This window comes from Takifugu rubripes, chromosome 8, assembly GCF_901000725.2.
Source record: "Takifugu rubripes chromosome 8, fTakRub1.2, whole genome shotgun sequence".
Lineage (NCBI taxonomy): Eukaryota > Metazoa > Chordata > Actinopteri > Tetraodontiformes > Tetraodontidae > Takifugu > Takifugu rubripes.
In genome coordinates this window covers 8,800,259-8,815,990 of record NC_042292.1, presented here as the reverse complement: position 1 = coordinate 8,815,990, position 15,732 = coordinate 8,800,259, and the positions used below count along the sequence as shown (strand labels likewise).

The 15,732-nt window shown below is 45.3% G+C and overlaps 4 protein-coding genes across 6 annotated transcripts; 2 read left to right on the top strand and 2 right to left on the bottom strand.

Moving 5' to 3' along the window:
* Positions 1-154: 154 nt before the first annotated feature.
* On the bottom strand, positions 155-2,965 carry LOC101063283 (tubulin alpha chain). Its single transcript, XM_003966574.3, has 4 exons — positions 2,826-2,965; positions 1,733-1,955; positions 1,485-1,633; positions 155-1,402 (listed from the first exon to the last, which is right to left on the bottom strand). Exons 1-4 carry the CDS (start codon positions 2,826-2,828, stop codon positions 428-430), a joined length of 1,350 nt encoding a protein of 449 aa, XP_003966623.1. The 5' UTR covers positions 2,829-2,965; the 3' UTR covers positions 155-427.
* A 1,364-nt stretch (positions 2,966-4,329) lies between these two features.
* Positions 4,330-7,265, top strand: wbp4 (WW domain binding protein 4). 2 transcript variants are annotated; one of them, XM_011606295.2, is made up of 10 exons: positions 4,330-4,482; positions 4,633-4,705; positions 4,787-4,849; positions 5,210-5,336; positions 5,415-5,633; positions 5,719-5,794; positions 5,876-5,952; positions 6,050-6,243; positions 6,320-6,552; positions 6,630-7,265. In XM_011606295.2, coding segments are annotated over exons 1-10 (1,263 nt in total). In that variant the 5' UTR covers positions 4,330-4,480; the 3' UTR covers positions 6,829-7,265. The 2 variants fall into 2 exon arrangements, with proteins under 2 accessions (XP_011604597.2, XP_011604596.2); XM_011606294.2 differs by having other exon boundaries at positions 5,719-5,798; positions 5,877-5,952.
* Positions 7,266-7,269: 4 nt separating this feature from the next.
* mtrf1 (mitochondrial translational release factor 1) lies at positions 7,270-9,709 on the bottom strand. Its single transcript, XM_003966608.3, has 9 exons — positions 9,181-9,709; positions 8,949-9,046; positions 8,787-8,868; positions 8,603-8,710; positions 8,340-8,512; positions 8,139-8,256; positions 7,927-8,063; positions 7,721-7,819; positions 7,270-7,637 (listed from the first exon to the last, which is right to left on the bottom strand). Exons 1-9 carry the CDS (start codon positions 9,569-9,571, stop codon positions 7,494-7,496), a joined length of 1,350 nt encoding a protein of 449 aa, XP_003966657.2. The 5' UTR covers positions 9,572-9,709; the 3' UTR covers positions 7,270-7,493.
* Positions 9,710-9,724: 15 nt separating this feature from the next.
* Positions 9,725-11,936, top strand: ccdc122 (coiled-coil domain containing 122). 2 transcript variants are annotated; one of them, XM_003966609.3, is made up of 6 exons: positions 9,725-10,005; positions 10,226-10,341; positions 10,425-10,838; positions 10,902-11,018; positions 11,146-11,219; positions 11,786-11,936. In XM_003966609.3, exons 1-6 carry the CDS (start codon positions 9,978-9,980, stop codon positions 11,850-11,852), a joined length of 816 nt encoding a protein of 271 aa, XP_003966658.3. In that variant the 5' UTR covers positions 9,725-9,977; the 3' UTR covers positions 11,853-11,936. The 2 variants fall into 2 exon arrangements, with proteins under 2 accessions (XP_003966658.3, XP_011604598.2); XM_011606296.2 differs by having other exon boundaries at positions 9,731-10,005; positions 10,425-10,820.
* The last annotated feature ends 3,796 nt before the right edge of the window (positions 11,937-15,732 follow it).

The following is a 15,732-nucleotide window of genomic DNA, read 5'->3' as shown; positions in this document are numbered from 1 at the left end:
GCGCTGCAATCACCCCTGTGACCTTTTTCCTGTTATTCATCCAACATTCCCATTCTGGTGAGTTTTCCAGGAAATTTCCCACCTGTCCTCTAAATTCCTACTGAAAAACACATCAATGACAATTATAAACCAAATAAAAACACGAGAAAGATAAATGGAATCATTCAAAACATTTATTGGAACAATATTCAAACCTTTGGTATTTCAACTGGAACTGAGCTTCAAAAGAATCTGACAACTGCAGGCTTTTGGTAGTGGGAATTGAACCCGCAAGCAGTTATGAGCTACTTGCACTCAATCAACTGAAACCCATGTTTATAATATGAATATTATAAACCAAAAATGAGGCCAAGGTAAACGGAATCATTCGAAACATTTGGAATGACATTTAACCCATTCAAACCTTTGGGATTTAAACTGGGAACCTCTAATACTCCTCGCCTTCGTCTTCCTCCCCGACGCTGTCGGTGCCCACCTCTTCGTAGTCCTTCTCCAGGGCAGCCATGTCCTCTCTGGCCTCGGAGAACTCTCCCTCCTCCATCCCCTCTCCCACGTACCAGTGGACAAAGGCTCTCTTGGCGTACATCAGGTCGAACTTGTGGTCCAGTCGAGCCCAGGCCTCAGCGATGGCGGTGGTGTTGCTCAGCATGCACACGGCCCTCTGGACCTTGGCCAGGTCTCCTCCAGGGACCACGGTCGGGGGCTGGTAGTTGATGCCCACCTTGAAACCAGTTGGACACCAGTCAACAAACTGGATGCTTCGCTTGGTCTTGATGGTGGCGATGGCAGAGTTGACGTCTTTGGGCACCACGTCACCACGGTACAGGAGGCAGCAGGCCATGTACTTGCCGTGACGCGGGTCACACTTGACCATCTGATTGGCCGGCTCAAAGCAGGCGTTGGTGATGTCGGCCACTGAGAGCTGCTCGTGATAGGCCTTCTCTGCTGAGATAACCGGGGCGTAGGTGGCCAGGGGGAAGTGGATGCGAGGGTAGGGCACCAGGTTGGTCTGGAACTCTGTCAGATCCACGTTCAGGGCACCATCAAAACGCAAAGAGGCGGTGATGGATGAGACGATCTGTCCGATCAGCCTGTTGAGGTTGGTGTACGAGGGACGCTCGATGTCCAGGTTCCTGCGACAGATATCGTAAATGGCCTCGTTGTCCACCATGAAGGCACAGTCAGAGTGCTCCAGGGTGGTGTGGGTGGTCAGGATGGAGTTGTAGGGCTCCACCACAGCGGTGGACACCTGGGGAGCTGGATACACAGCAAATTCAAGTTTGGACTTCTTTCCATAGTCGACAGAAAGGCGCTCCATCAGCAGGGAGGTGAAGCCGGAACCAGTTCCTCCACCAAAGGAGTGGAAGATGAGAAAGCCTTGGAGTCCAGAGCACTGGTCAGCCTGGAATTTATTAAAGGCATATTGAATAACAGGAAACAACACAGGAGACACACACACAGCAAAGAGAGGAATAACAACACACCAGCTTGCGAGTCCGGTCAAGGACAATGTCAATGAGCTCTTTGCCAACAGTGTAGTGACCGCGGGCGTAGTTATTGGCTGCATCCTCCTTGCCAGTGATCAGCTGCTCAGGGTGGAAAAGCTGTCGGTAGGTTCCAGTACGTACTTCATCTGAGGAGAAACGGGGACATTTTTGTATTCAAGTCTATTGAAACAGAAGATGGCCACAGTTGTGTGGAGGAGGAAAATGGTTGACGTGCAAAAACTCACCAATGACTGTTGGCTCCAAGTCAACAAAGACAGCTCTGGGAACATGTTTACCAGCTCCAGTCTCACTGAAGAAGGTATTGAAAGAGTCATCTCCACCCCCAATAGGTTTGTCGCTTGGCATCTGACCGTCCGGCTGAATGCCATGCTCCAGACAGTAGAGTTCCCAGCAGGCATTGCCCATCTGGACTCCAGCTTGGCCCACGTGCATTGAAATACACTCACGCTGTTGAAAAAACAAGCAAAAAAACCCCAAATATACATTAGAACTATTCACAAGTCAGCCTCAGACTTAATACTGGCTGTAGTCAGTGGTTTCTAATCTTATGTTGGAAATTAGCAGCGTCCTCAAAAAAAACCCCACACATTTGCTCCCAGGACATGACCTGATTCAATTCCTAAAAAAAGACTAATGCCACATTTTTAATACGAGGTCAAACACACCGACTTTATATAATCCCCTACAGATATTAACCCAAATAGCGTTTGTGTTTATTTTAGTCGGCCGTTTCGGTCATGTTAAAAATAATGGTTTTCTCTGACTAAAGTTCTTCAGCAGGCCCCACGCCAGCCCTCCCTGCTGACTCGGGGGCGCGGCCATGCAGGGCGGAAGTGCTATTCCTCCCTTCCCCCACACGTGCAAAGACCAGCATTGTGGTGCGTTCAAGAACAATTATCTGATGGCGCCTTCTCAGGCGCGAACTGAAAAACGATTTTTCTTACGTTACAATTTTAGGAATAGGATATATTATAGGAATAGAAAACTAAGAGACAAAATTAAAAAAGCCTTGAGACGGCATGTTTTAATAAAAACGGTAAATCGGAAGGTTAAGAGTGAATGGCGTCTGTTGCTTTCCCCCATGAATTTGAAACTGCGTCAGCACGACATACGCAGTTTTACGCCATCGAAAAACATAGCTTGACAAACACTAAATTATCACAATTATGAGGTATTCAATTAGGATATATTAGTTTAAAACTAGCAAGTTCTAACTACGGAAAAGATAAATTCCGTAAAAATGAAAAAGCCACAATATGCAGTCAAAAAAGCTGGGGAAAAGAACGCTCTCTAAATCGCTCATATCTTAATACTCACCATTTTCAAACTATTCTTCCTTTCCTCCGAAGACAACGGATCGGCAGTTCAGGAAATTCTGAGCTTTGGGCGGGCAAGCCGTTAGATAAATTTAACGGGGGCGGGGCCAACGGGCTTTTTTTTTTTTTTTTTTTAATTTCCTGTCTGTTTGAGTGGCTGTCGGTTACTGCTGCCTTCAGGCATCCGGAAATGTTGGTTGTCTTGGATTCTACGTCATGAAAGGGCGCCTTAATAAAAATATCGCGTTTTGTTGCAACGTGAATATATGTTTCCCACATTAACAATTTATATTTGTTTGAAAGGCAAACACATCGGTGTTTAGTTTAAAATATAAACATCGATATAAATTTTAAAAACAAAACAACTCACGACGCCACATACGCAGACAAACCATGTCGGGTTGGTTGAAAGCGCAAACTCGTCTGTCCTTGTAGCACATATGGGTCCTGTTGTACATGAAGGCAACATGACTCCAATTTGACTTAAAAGTCTTTTTCTATTTTAAGTATTTCTATGAGTTGACCACCACCTCTATAGAACACGCTAGTATTGAGTGTGAGTATGTGTTTAATCGTAGTCTGGGACGCACGAAGTGACCTTATTATGAAATTTGCATATTAATAGTTATATGGCCACTTGGCTTTTACACTCCGTGAAAATTTAAAACTGCTGGGATGAAAACAAAGCAGATATCCCAGCAGGAATTTGAGATGCTCGCAGACACATTATTTGCCAACAAAACTTTATTTTTCAAATAAGTTTTATGACTGCTGGCGATGCTGGCCTATGTTCAGTTCACCAGAATTCCACTGCCCTTTCTGCACTCTGTAGAGCATCTTCAAACCACATTTCTTGTTTGAATTTTTTTTTTTTTTAAGTTTAGACATTTTTAAGTAATGGACGCTGTGAAAAGCGTGCATTGTTGTGAAAGAACGTTCAAATGGCACATATCAAAATCAAGGGCTGTTTCCGAAACCACACACTCGTTCCCTATTCACTACTCACTACATGGGGGACATGGATTGAGTGAACTACGTAGCGCACTCAATTCAAAATTAGCTTACGGACACTACGGCGCACGTAAAATGACGTAATGTTGTCGCATAATAATAACGAACCGGTCGCCGGGAAAAGTGGCCAGGTCCATTTAATTTTAACCCATCCGAAACATACCCAAACACATTTAGCGGTCGTTTCTTTGAAAATTCAATATTTTACCCTATTATTATCTTTATATAATAATAATAGATTGAAATATTAATGTCAATAATAATAGCATAACACTTCCTTATTATCTCAAATAATTAGTGACATTTTCGCGCCATGACATGATGGTACATTCTCAAATATATATATACATTTAGGACTGGTCTTCATAATCCAGCGTTTTGGAGCATGATGTCTGTTGAACCTAGCTGGTTCCTCTTAATTTGAAAAATTTTTGTGTTCCATTTTTGTAAATAGTTATTAAAAAATCCCAATAGGATAAATAATGTAATTCCACCAGGGAGCGCAGTCACGCACTCCGTGGATTTTGAGTCGTGCACTGATGACGCCATCAAAAATGGACAGTGTTGTTGAAATTTGAAAGGCGGCAGACTTTTGGGGGGTCGTTTTAAACAAATCTACCGTCGATTTATACAGGAAAACATAAAATGTAAGTAATTGGAGATAACGTGCACTTTGAAACAGTCTGCATTACGTGAAATATTAACGGAAACCCGGCGAATTCGCTGTCCCAGTACCACCGGCTAAAGATAATTTTGCTAACCTATCTTTATAAACTAATGTTATAAACTCTGTCCAGGGCTGACTACTGGAAGTCACAACCAAGGAAGTTCTGTGAATACTGTAAGTGCTGGATTGCGGACAACAAGCCTGTGAGTACGCGACAAATAAACATTACCGGTCATGTCCATCGTGTCCTAAACGTGTTAAGGTTCCCATTTATGTCTCTACAGAGCATCGATTTCCACGAAAGAGGAAAGAATCACAAAGAAAATGTGGCTGCAAAAATTTCAGAGGTATTAATTTGTGTAAAAATACCAACCATTTCGATGCATCACGTTTCTGTCTCTTGTTTTTATTTTCCTTTTTGGAGATGGTGGATCAATCACATGACCGCCAAGGTGACTGGAATTATGTTACATGCCAAACACATTTTTTTCTTCTGGAATATCTATTTATCCAAACTCAGACAGCCTGCATGTAAAAAAAAAATGAACAAAACAACTTTTCACCACGCCTCAGTCTTAATGGAGGTATATTTGGCATCAGTGCCAGTACTGACGACTGGCATGAAAGATAAGCCACAGATGGAACACATTGATTCTGCAGCTCTCTCCTTATTGGACAGTAGCAACAAGCTCTTAACTTCTCTGCAGATTAAAAAGAAGAGCCAGCAAAAGGCAAAACAAGAGGAGCGTATGTCCAAAGAGTTCACTAAAATGGAAGAGGCTGCAATGAAGGCATATCAGGAAGATCTCAAGAGGATGGAAAGAGAGGCAGCAGGTACATTTTCAAAATTATGTACAACCGACAGTCTGGTCTTTTAACCATGCTTAACATTCTAAATGTGTGTCTTTTCAGGATTACCTTCACTAGAGCCACCAAAAGCACATTCTCAACCCCAGGTACAACCCACAGTTCAACCGCACCCCAAAGTTCAACCGCATCCCAAAGTTAAACAGCAACAACAAAAAAAATGGAAGGCAAACCAGAAGCACAGAGAACATCGACCAGTACAGGTCTGGGTGGAAGCTCAGACGGATGGAGGACACACATACTATTACAACTCACTAACAGGAGGTGAAGCTCATCTGAAACTACACCTTTGATGTGATCACAGGACCTGTCCCATACAAAATACTCCATTTTTGTTTTTCTTTCACAGAATCTCAATGGGAGAAACCAGGAGGGTTCCAGGGAGGAAGTTCAGCCTCTGCACCACCACCACCACCACCACCACCACCGGTTAATAATTTTTGTTTTCGCGTAAATCAGTTGTATTTCAAATGTTATTGTACATTTGTTAATATTGCATTTCTGTAGAGCTTTTCAGATTGCCCCTGGGTAGGGGCAGTAAGTCCTGAGGGATATACGTATTATTACAACTCAGAGACCGGAGGTATAAAAACAAACAAAATTTCCACCATCTTAATGTGTGATTTCATTGATGGACTAATCAGTGATCAATTATATTCTCTCTCTCTCTCTCATCAAAGAGTCCAGTTGGGAGAAGCCAGCAGGATTTCCTTCCAGTGAGCAGCCTGAACCCAACAAAGAAGTGGAGAGTCAGAAGGAGCCCCCTCCCCCTCAGACAGAGACTCCGTCTGAAATAGAGAAGAGCTCCAGTGTGGATGGCCAAGTGCCAGAAGAACCCAAACAGCAGTCCAGCACCCCGAAGATCGCCTTCAGGGTGAGGGATACAGCTACAGTGAGATGGCAGATTCCTGTCATCACAGCTTTAATATATTTTATTCACTTGCTTTCAGAAAAGGAAAGCTGAGGCAGAGCCCTCAGAAAAGGAGGGAGACACCAAGATAAATGAAGATGCTCCTGAAGATGATGTTAAAGAGGTGAAAAAAGAAGAAGAGATCCAAAGCTCACCAGCTGAGCCTGGGCAGAAACAAGAGAATTTGACACAATGTGGGAAACAACCAAAAAGACCAAAAGCAGCAAATCCATACGGATCTTGGGAACGGATCAAAGTCGAGAAGGATCCCTAGTAAGCCTTTCAAGACCACAATGATCCTCATCAACTGCACCTGGAAGACCATTAACCATTCCTGATTTCATTTTCAGTGCCAATGTGGACTTGCAGTTACCACAGGTGGAGGAAATCCCCTCCAGTGCTACACCTGAGCTGCCACCAGAGCCCAAACAGAAGTTCAAGGAACGCGTCATCACCTCACTCGGAGACCAGAGCGGGCCCACTTCATTCAGGAAAAGCAAGACTCAGAATGGCAAATCCAGGAACATCAGACAGAGGGATGACGACTGAAACACACTGACATTTACATTTCCTGACATGTGTACAATTATCACTGTTTAACTGCTTTTTGACAAATTGGCCCTGTTTTCCGGCTAACTGGAGAAAAAAAGCTTTATTTTGAGGTCTGTTTCTATGTATTTTCAGCAATATGTTGAAACATGTTGCTGATGGTCTGTTCTGATCCAGGTGTGTACAAAATGGATTCTTTTATACCACTTAAATTTACAGCCAGCTGAATTTGTTTAGGTGCAGATTAGACGGCTGATTCTGTGCTGCTCAGTTGGCACACAAACCAGGGCGTTGACTGCTGGTGCAGCGCTGATAGTCGTTTCGTCCTCCTGAAAGCATTGTATTGATGAACAGATCATGTTCACATTCATCTACAGAACTGCTGAATATCTGGGGAAATAAACTTCTGCTTAAAGCACAGATGCAATGATGAAATACATATTGGGGCATGGTTTTTAATATCCACATCCTCTACAACTGATACAGTTTCAAGGAGGTTAAAAAGAACAATTTGAGTTTGCAATCATTTACAAAGCTGTAAGCTTTAAACTTGAATAAATAGTCCATACTTTCTTATAAAGCCAGGCAGCATTAGCTGCAGTAGGATATTATTTGGCCAACATGGGTGCAACTTCAGTGACATTGCTCCACCCAGACTGCCTTCATTACTGGGACCCGTGGTCTGCAGACTGTCCAGAGGCTTTTGGTTGCTTGCTGTTCTCCACCTCCTCAAGGAGAGCCTCCATCTCTGCATGTTCCAAAACATCACTGATCAGGTTCTGGAGGGCCTCCCCTCCTCTCATGAACTCCTACATGTAAGACAGTATCAGAAATAAACCAGATCACAGCAAAGACTCGAGAGCGGAGTGAAGTTTCACTGTCACAAACTGACCTTAATGTCTCTGGTAGTGTACCCAGTCCTGTGGTCTGTAACACGGTCCTGGCTGAAGTTGTATGTACGAATCCTCTCTGACTGGGAACGCGAGCCCACCTGTCCATCAGACAGACAAACAAAAATCTGTCACTCTTGTCTGTCTTTCAACTTACAATTTAAGGCAGAGGAAGCTGGTGGAGAACAGCGTGGAACAGCCCAGTCACCTGCTGCTTCCGTGCTGCGAGCCTCTGCGAGCTCTCTTTACCCAGCATGCTCTGGTATAGCCTGGCCCTCAGCACACGCATGGCGGTGTCTTTGTTCTGCAGCTGAGAGCGGGTCTGCTGACACTCAGCTGTTATGCCTGATAAGATGACCCAAGAGAAAGTGAGCACCAGAAAGGACTGAGTTCTGACAGGAACTCCTAGTTTAGGTTAACCTGTGGGAAGATGAACGATGCGCACTGCGCTGTCGGTTGTGTTGACACTTTGGCCACCGGCGCCCCGGGATCTGTAGGTATCGATTCGCAGATCTTTCTGGTCAATGTGGACGTCCATCTATGAGCAAAAAGGGTGACTGCTTTTGATTTGCTGCAAACTGATTAAGAAAAAAACTTGCTGAATTGGTGGAGAAAATCTACCTCTGCTGGCTGAGGCAAGATGATGACCGTCATGGTTCCCGTGTGGATACGCTGCATCCTGGAAGAGAGGCCCACCTCGGGGATCCTTTGAACCCGGTGGGTTCCTCCTTCATTCTTAAGATGTCTGTAGACATTTTCACCGGTGATTCGAGCTGCTGCGTGATGCAGACCACCTGAGACCAACCCCACATACGTTAACTAATAATTTAACTTTGACAAACTTAATGTCATGAAAGAACAGGGGTATACCAACAAATACGTACCATATTCAGCATTTGTGTAGTTGATGAGGTCAAAATCCCAGTTCTTGAAGGAAGCAAAGCCCTGGTACATGTCAAACATTTCTCTGGTGAACTGCTGGCAGATGTCACCTGAAAAAAAGCAACTGAGTATGAAGAAAACATTCTTTATGTGCCACCAATAGGCTGTAAATTAGACAACTAATACCTCCCGTCGTCCGTCCAGAGACAACCTCTAGCAAAATATTACTTGGGTCAAGAGGGTCAGTGGGCACCAGAGCTTTAACCAGCTGAAAGGAAAGATTGAAACCATTAAAATATTCTGAAATACAGTTTTTAGCGTTCTCCAAAGTTCCAAGTGTGCACCTACATCTTTCCTTAAAGACAAAAGCTTCTGGGAAATCTGTTCTTCCTCCTCTTTCAGCTGCTGAGCGAATAGTTTGTCCTCGTCTTTGACACCGGTGCAACCTGCAGTTGGTGGGAGGATGACAAATGATGATGGACGCAAGAAAATGAGATCAAATGTGACAGTAGTGTCTCTTTGACTCCTAGTTACTGATAGAGCTTCCAAAGAATTTCGTATTCTTACAAATTTTACTCACTATGCAGAAGTGAAGTGACCTCTTCTTGGTCTTTTAAGGCTTGTTGAACACTTTCAAATAGAAGGGCGACAGGCAGCAGCTCTGTCTGTCTCCTTGAGAGCACTTTTCTGTCTGATTCGCTGAGGTGATCATGCTGTAGCTTCCTGCCGAGGTCTCTGTATTCCTCCACGAGTTGCTGAAGATATTTCTGGACACATTCATTGTTGTGCAAGTCCCCCAGATCGCTGTGAAAGTGGTGTCTCGGTACGACTGTAGCGCAGAGTCCCACCACAGTCGTGTTAGCATATTTCGCAGTCCTGTATCCCGTCAGTGTCCTCCATTCTCTCTTTCTTCCACTGTAAACTACGCGGCAACACCCGTTACACAACCGAAAGCAGCGATTAAGAAACATCTGACTCAATTGAAAGTTAAAACATTTATTGTGAAATCCTGAGCTGAAGTATAGAAAACACCTGTCAAAGAATTGGCTACTCGACTCGCGCTAATGACACCGGATGTAGTTAAGGAAGGGCAGCAGAAAGGAACTATGGGAGATGTAGTTTAACTTTGAAAATTTGAGTACCAGTAACTGAAACGTCACAGTTAATCTGGGTTTAATTCTAAAACACACGTTTTATTAGTTGCTGCTTTTAACTTTTTGTTTTAACCGTCGATGCCATCTTTACTGACACTGAACTTGATGTAATGTAGCTAGCTTTAAAATGTGGCTCACAATTAGCAGCTAATACAGATGCACACGACCGACACTTGTTTTCCTTGGGAAAAATAATATATATTTCTCCTGTCAGATCAGCAAAATGTCAGATTACGAAGCCAGTGAAAACGGTAAAATCTTAAGTAATTATACCGAGACACAATCTTGTAGACAAGCATTGATATGTCATCTATTTAATGACTATTTAAAATTACTTAGGTTTGTTGAAAATTATTTTAAATGCTCTTACTGTATAGTGATTCTTTGACTACGTCTGATAAGGCTCAATAATGGTGTGAATAATGTAGTAACATGCTAAATATTTTATACTTTGGACTAAATGTCCTCCAGGAAGATCAGAGGTGCCAGATTGTTCCTTAACTAAGATTGTGGAGGAGATCAGTCAACATTGGTGTGCTGAGCTTGAGAACCTGAGAGAGAAGCAGAAGACCCTGAGCTCCCTGCAGGTTCACATTTCTCACTGGTTTCTTTAAAACACCTTCACTCAGGCTATATTCTGAATCATTAATGCTCGTAATTTAATCTCTAGGCAACTCTTTCAGAGATTGAGAAGAAAGGCGCGATAATCGAGCAGGATCTGAGGTCCGAAATCAGAGAAATATTGGTTCAGGAGGCTGAAATTGAGCAACTAGAGCACCAGAAAAAAGTCCTGCATGAGCGCTGTGGCTCCATTAGCAAAGAGAATGAAGGCCTCAAGATCAGAATAGGAGAGGAGGAGGAGGCCACTCGGACGATGAAGGCACAGTTCAGCAGCTACCGAAAAAAGATGGGAGGCCACAGAGTGGCTGTTTTGCATGCGAGCCAGGCGGGAGCACAGCAGACACTAAAGGATAAGAGAGCTTTTGTTGGGAAGCTGAGGGAGAAGAGAGAGGAGCTGAGGCAAGATCTGGAAAACCCAAATGGAAGCACGGTGGAGAAGGCCAAGGTGGAGAAAGGATCCTCTGTGAGTGCTCCTTGTTTGGATGCTAAATATCTACTGCTATTTATGTTTTCTGTTTACCTGCAGAGAGAGATCAATGCGCTGAAGGTGGAGATCTCTGTGATGAAGAAGACGGCATCTGAAAAGAGAAAGCAACTGCTGAAGGAGACTGAAACTCATACTCAGATAAAAAAAGATACTGAGGTGAGAAAAGCCTCACATCTACACCCTACTGCAGAGCAGCTCATAATTGTATTTCCAAAATGTGTCCAAAATTAAAACTATGCAAGGCTAGGAGCAAATACACTTTTTGGACGTGTGTTTTTTTCAGATCCAGCACAGACGTTTTGAGGCCATCGTCAGGCGCCTGCACCTCCAGCTGAGCAGGGCTCAGGATGCACACAGGTACAGACCAAGAACTGCCAACCCAGAACTGCGCTCCACCTTTTTACTGAAATAACGATGCTAAATGCTAATAATGATAAGAATTGAAGCCCGGCAGGAGTCAAAGTTCAGGGAACCATCACTTTTATGAGAGCCAGTTTTCATTTTCTGGTTGTGTTTGTAACTGTTGATCAATGCCTCTGTGTTTGGGATTGAAACCAGAAGTGAACTTCTGGAACATCATTTTGCTTCTGATCACCATACATGACCAGAAGCCCCTCCAGAAATCTATTGTGCGCAAGCTAGCAAGCACGTCCACGGACGTGGTCCAGCCTACCTCTCCTGAACAAAAGGGGGAGAGGGGAGAGGCTGAGGGAGTGGGCAGGTTATATAGGGTGTCCTCTTAATAATGATTCTGGCTACAAGAGCTGGTACAAACGTTCCCTGTGTCCAAACATATCAAATTAAAGGCCACAATAATGAACAAAACACAAGTAATAATTGTGTGTCATTCTAAAAAAAATAAAATAAATGGGATGTCAGATGAACCGCGAAAATTATTTGTGACCCTGTTACATGTTGTGAAGAACCAGTGGCGCTACCGCGTCCGGACAGCAGGGGGCAGCAACGCCGAAGCTGAAGCGCATTGCCTGACTCGAAAACCCAAGTTTGAAGATCTGGAGGTGTTAATGCTGCATTTTTGAAAAAATTAAATAAAATAATAACATTTTCATCATGCACTGACTAATTTCCTTGACCGGTGGAGTAACACGTATGACAAAATTAGGGGCATCAGCATCGATACGTGCGATGGGATTTTAGGTCAGGAGGCGCTGGCGAACTGAGATGTCCACGGCGGCGACCCATGGGGAACAAAAGCCAGAGCGATTGTCTGCGCTGTCAACGTCAGCGGTTGGCGTTTGGGAACACGCTGTTCCAGCTCACGCTTCACTGGGTCACTGATGGGAGGCGACAGCATCACTGCTGGCTAACGCGGGCGTGACTGTGCTGGCCTCACAACCCTGGAGCTGAGGAATGAAGATGGCTTCTCATCACAGCGGCTGTGTTATGCTCCCAGCGGCACAGGTTTGGGTTTCTTTACAGTCTCCACTGGGAAGCTGCAGCTCCTGGAGCCTTTGTCAGGAAGCCCAGTCCCGGCTCATTAGGCCACAGCTAATTATGGGATGAATTTCATACCAGTTTCCCACCACATGCTGGGTTTATTTATTTGGACCACGGAGCATTTGTCTGCTCCAGTTTGGCACCGCTTTAAAACTGCACTTGGCTGCTGAAATGGAGAACAAAGAGGCGGTGTGGGTGGGGGCGGGTGGGATTTCCAAACAACATAAACTGATGAACATATGTCAGCTCAGCTCAGAGACTGTTCTGCCTCCAGACAGCAAAGTGACGCTCGTGAAGGGTTCTGGCCAAAAACCAAATCATGACGCACAAAGTTGGCCCATTATATCATGACTTAACCTCCGGTGAGCTGCATTTTCACCTGCTCCGGGTTGAGAAAGCCCCCAGTCAAACATCCGGGGGTTCGACTTGTTCCCCATTGTGAGAGGGAATCCAAAATTCCTTAATCCTTAAAAGATCGGTGAATTTCTGCGGAAACATTTGGTTTCACACAGCAGCAGCTATTACAGGATCGTGGTCCGTCTGTCCGGCACCTTCGTGGCCGTTTGCACCTCCTCATGTTCGCCGCACACGCACACACACACACACACACACACACACACACACACACACACACACTCACACACACACACGTGCTGCAAAAGCAGCTGTTTGACGCTCATGAACACAGACTCTGGACAGTGTCGGGTTACGACGTAAGCAACGTAAACGAAGGAGGACGCCTGACGACCAACCGACCGCGTTAGCGTGGACTGCTGGAAAATACAAACAAAACAGTGAAACAAACAAACAAGCAAACATTTTGCTTCAGGATGACGTTTTTCCCTGACAGTGGACGGGTTTGTTGCCACGGACCAGTCACAGACCAGGAACCACTGGCGACAACACACAGGAAACTTAAGAGGTTTGACCTTCGACCCACCGACATGCGAACAGGACCCAGACTTAGAGTCCACCAACATGTTTGTTGTGAACTTCCGCCTGTTGTTCACTCTAGTGTACGTGTACGTGCGCACGTCACCGTGCCTCAACACAAATATTCCACTGTGACATCGGCTGCTGAGACATGCTAGGAAGAATCGCCATGGGAACAAGAATTCCCTGAATCTCCGACCTCCCTGAACGGTGTTTTCCACTCATCGCTTCCTGCAACTGTTTTTACTCTGGGGTGAAGAAGCTTAGAGATGAACGGTCCCCTCGGCAACAGTCCCGGTGACCTGGTTAACCTCCGGTCGCCTGACAGACATATTTTCCTTCTAATGTTTACATGCTTCCCTCAAATTAGCCAGAAAATGATGCTGTAATCTTGTTAGGCGTTGCACCGGAGGGGAGAGCACAGCGAGCCAGCTGGACCCTGGTAGACTAAACAAGTCGCTCTTTCCACAGAGCCTGTTGACGCTTCAGATCTGACACACAGGGAAACTTTTCAGGTGAAAACAGGCCCAGTTTAAACACTTGCCATCCCATAAACACACCTGCCGCTCCGCCCGCCAAGAAAACACACCAGCAAAATCCAGCGGCGTTCGCTAGGAAAGGCGACATCGGCAGAACAGTTGGGATGGGTTCTTTCAGCTCCTCAATATTTGGTGGACATTTCCGTCCAGCTCTGAGGACACAGCGGCTCCATCATGGAGCTAATCTCCCTTTGTAATCTGGCAAATGTGGTGATCTGGATTATAAAACTACCCGCAGCCTCATTCCCGGTGTCCTACATTCACCGGCGGGTGCTCCTCTGTGTTTCAGGCTGTCGCTGCAAAGGTGTTTTATTGTGGTGGAATTTAAACACCTCATGAACGCTGGAATGGAACTAGATGATGATGATGATGATGATGATGATGATGATGACGACAACAACAGCAGAAGGCTGAGTTAGCTGCTGTGCGTGCTGCATGAAAGTAGGACAGGTAGGGGGGAGCAGAACCAGAACAAATGTGTGTGTGTGTGTGTGTGTGTGCGTGGGTGTGTGTGTGTGTGTGTGTGTGTCTCTGGGGGGGAGGGGGGTCTCAGCTCAGTTTGTCCTGAATCTGAGATCTGAGTGTCGATCCAGACAAGATTGTTGCAGTAAATTATAGATGAACGAACACTTCCTGAGGTCGGACCTCCACCCAGTCTGTCCTCACACCCACGACCCACCGTTGTCTTCTTGCCAGTAGATCGACAGATGAAGGTCACGTGGAACACTGCCAGAACCCGAACTTCCAAAGTTAGGCAAGACCGTGACGTGATCACAGACGTGGTTCTGCTCGCGCGTGAGCTCGCTTGGCTAAGATGAGGATGTTTGTGTTCTGCTCACATTTGCGTCAGCAGAGGGAACTTACATAAACATCTTCTCTGCTTCAGTATAACGATGGTTTAAAAGACGCCAAAGGCCTCTTCCTTCTCCACGCTGGCATTTTTAAACACTGCAATTGTGGGGAAAACAGATGGTTTAAAAAGGGCCTGTTGAATTCACCGCTACTAAAGTAGCGCTTATGATTTTACTTTTGCAGTAGTGATTTAAAATTCCAATAGTGGTCCTTTCGTTTACAACTTTGCCTGTGTGTGTTTAGCACACACAGAGAGAACATGGAAACTTGACCAGAAAATGAAAATATGAATGTTTTCTTACACCTGCTGAGCTGATCCAGAGGCAGAAATCTTCTCAGAACAAACACGCTGGAGGAAATTCAGCTCATCTGGACACCAACACACCCACGGCTCTGCTTGCAAACAAAACCAGGAGGATTTCTCCGTTTCTGTGAGCGGCGTCCCACGTTCCAGCACGTCCTCCAGCACGTCCTCCAGCACGTCCTCCAGCACGTCCTCCAGCACATGTCCTCCAGCACGTCCTCCAGCACATGTCCTCCAGATGAGGCCGTGCCGTCTGCAGGAGTACAGGCTCTGCTTTGATTTCATTAACCACCCGGTAACAGGCATCATTGGGGCCTGCTGTGCTCTCTTCTTTTAGAATTCTCATTATTATCATATGGTATTGAGGTCGCTGAGGTTTAAGGTCACGTTGCTTCGCATGAGGTCGCCGGCTGCGTGACAACCACGCAGGCTCCGTCCTGTTGTTGCCGAGCAGCACAACGGCGGCACAAAGGCGACTCCACTGCAGCAACACTGGGCAAAGATTTGAGAGATTTTCTGTTTAGACAGCAGCAGCAGCAGTTTGACCTTTTTACTGAATAACTTTTTTAGCTGTGTTTGAAGAAAGAGGAGGAGCGCTCCTGAACGTTCCTTTGATGGTGCAAAATCAGGTTAAATCAGCTGGTCGTCTGGAGTTTATGCTTAATTCCATTTCCTTTCCGCTTCGGCTCTGTTGCGTTCAAGAGTTCAAGAAGACGCCGAGCGCAGGAAAAGTGGAGGACAAGAGAAGGTCGTAATCCCCCATAATCCCCTTCTCTCCCCATGC

Excerpts from the sequence above, each read along its gene's own strand:
- mtrf1 (XM_003966608.3), bottom strand. The coding sequence starts at position 9,571 with ATGTTTCTTAATCGCTGCTTTCGGTTGTGTAACGGGTGTTGCCGCGTA. Across the intron at positions 9,047-9,180 it reads GGTCACTTCACTTCTGCATA|GTTGCACCGGTGTCAAAGAC; the intron begins GTGAGTAAAATT and ends CACCAACTGCAG. Across the intron at positions 7,820-7,926 it reads TCGCAGCACGGAAGCAGCAG|GTGGGCTCGCGTTCCCAGTC; the intron begins GTGACTGGGCTG and ends TCTGATGGACAG.
- wbp4 (XM_011606294.2), top strand. Across the intron at positions 5,634-5,718 it reads TTACAACTCACTAACAGGAG|AATCTCAATGGGAGAAACCA; the intron begins GTGAAGCTCATC and ends TTTCTTTCACAG. Across the intron at positions 6,244-6,319 it reads CCCCGAAGATCGCCTTCAGG|AAAAGGAAAGCTGAGGCAGA; the intron begins GTGAGGGATACA and ends ACTTGCTTTCAG.
- LOC101063283 (XM_003966574.3), bottom strand. Across the intron at positions 1,634-1,732 it reads CTTGGAGCCAACAGTCATTG|ATGAAGTACGTACTGGAACC; the intron begins GTGAGTTTTTGC and ends GTTTCTCCTCAG. Across the intron at positions 1,403-1,484 it reads TTGACCGGACTCGCAAGCTG|GCTGACCAGTGCTCTGGACT; the intron begins GTGTGTTGTTAT and ends AATAAATTCCAG.
- ccdc122 (XM_003966609.3), top strand. The coding sequence starts at position 9,978 with ATGTCAGATTACGAAGCCAGTGAAAACG. Across the intron at positions 10,342-10,424 it reads AGACCCTGAGCTCCCTGCAG|GCAACTCTTTCAGAGATTGA; the intron begins GTTCACATTTCT and ends TTTAATCTCTAG. Across the intron at positions 10,839-10,901 it reads AGGTGGAGAAAGGATCCTCT|AGAGAGATCAATGCGCTGAA; the intron begins GTGAGTGCTCCT and ends GTTTACCTGCAG.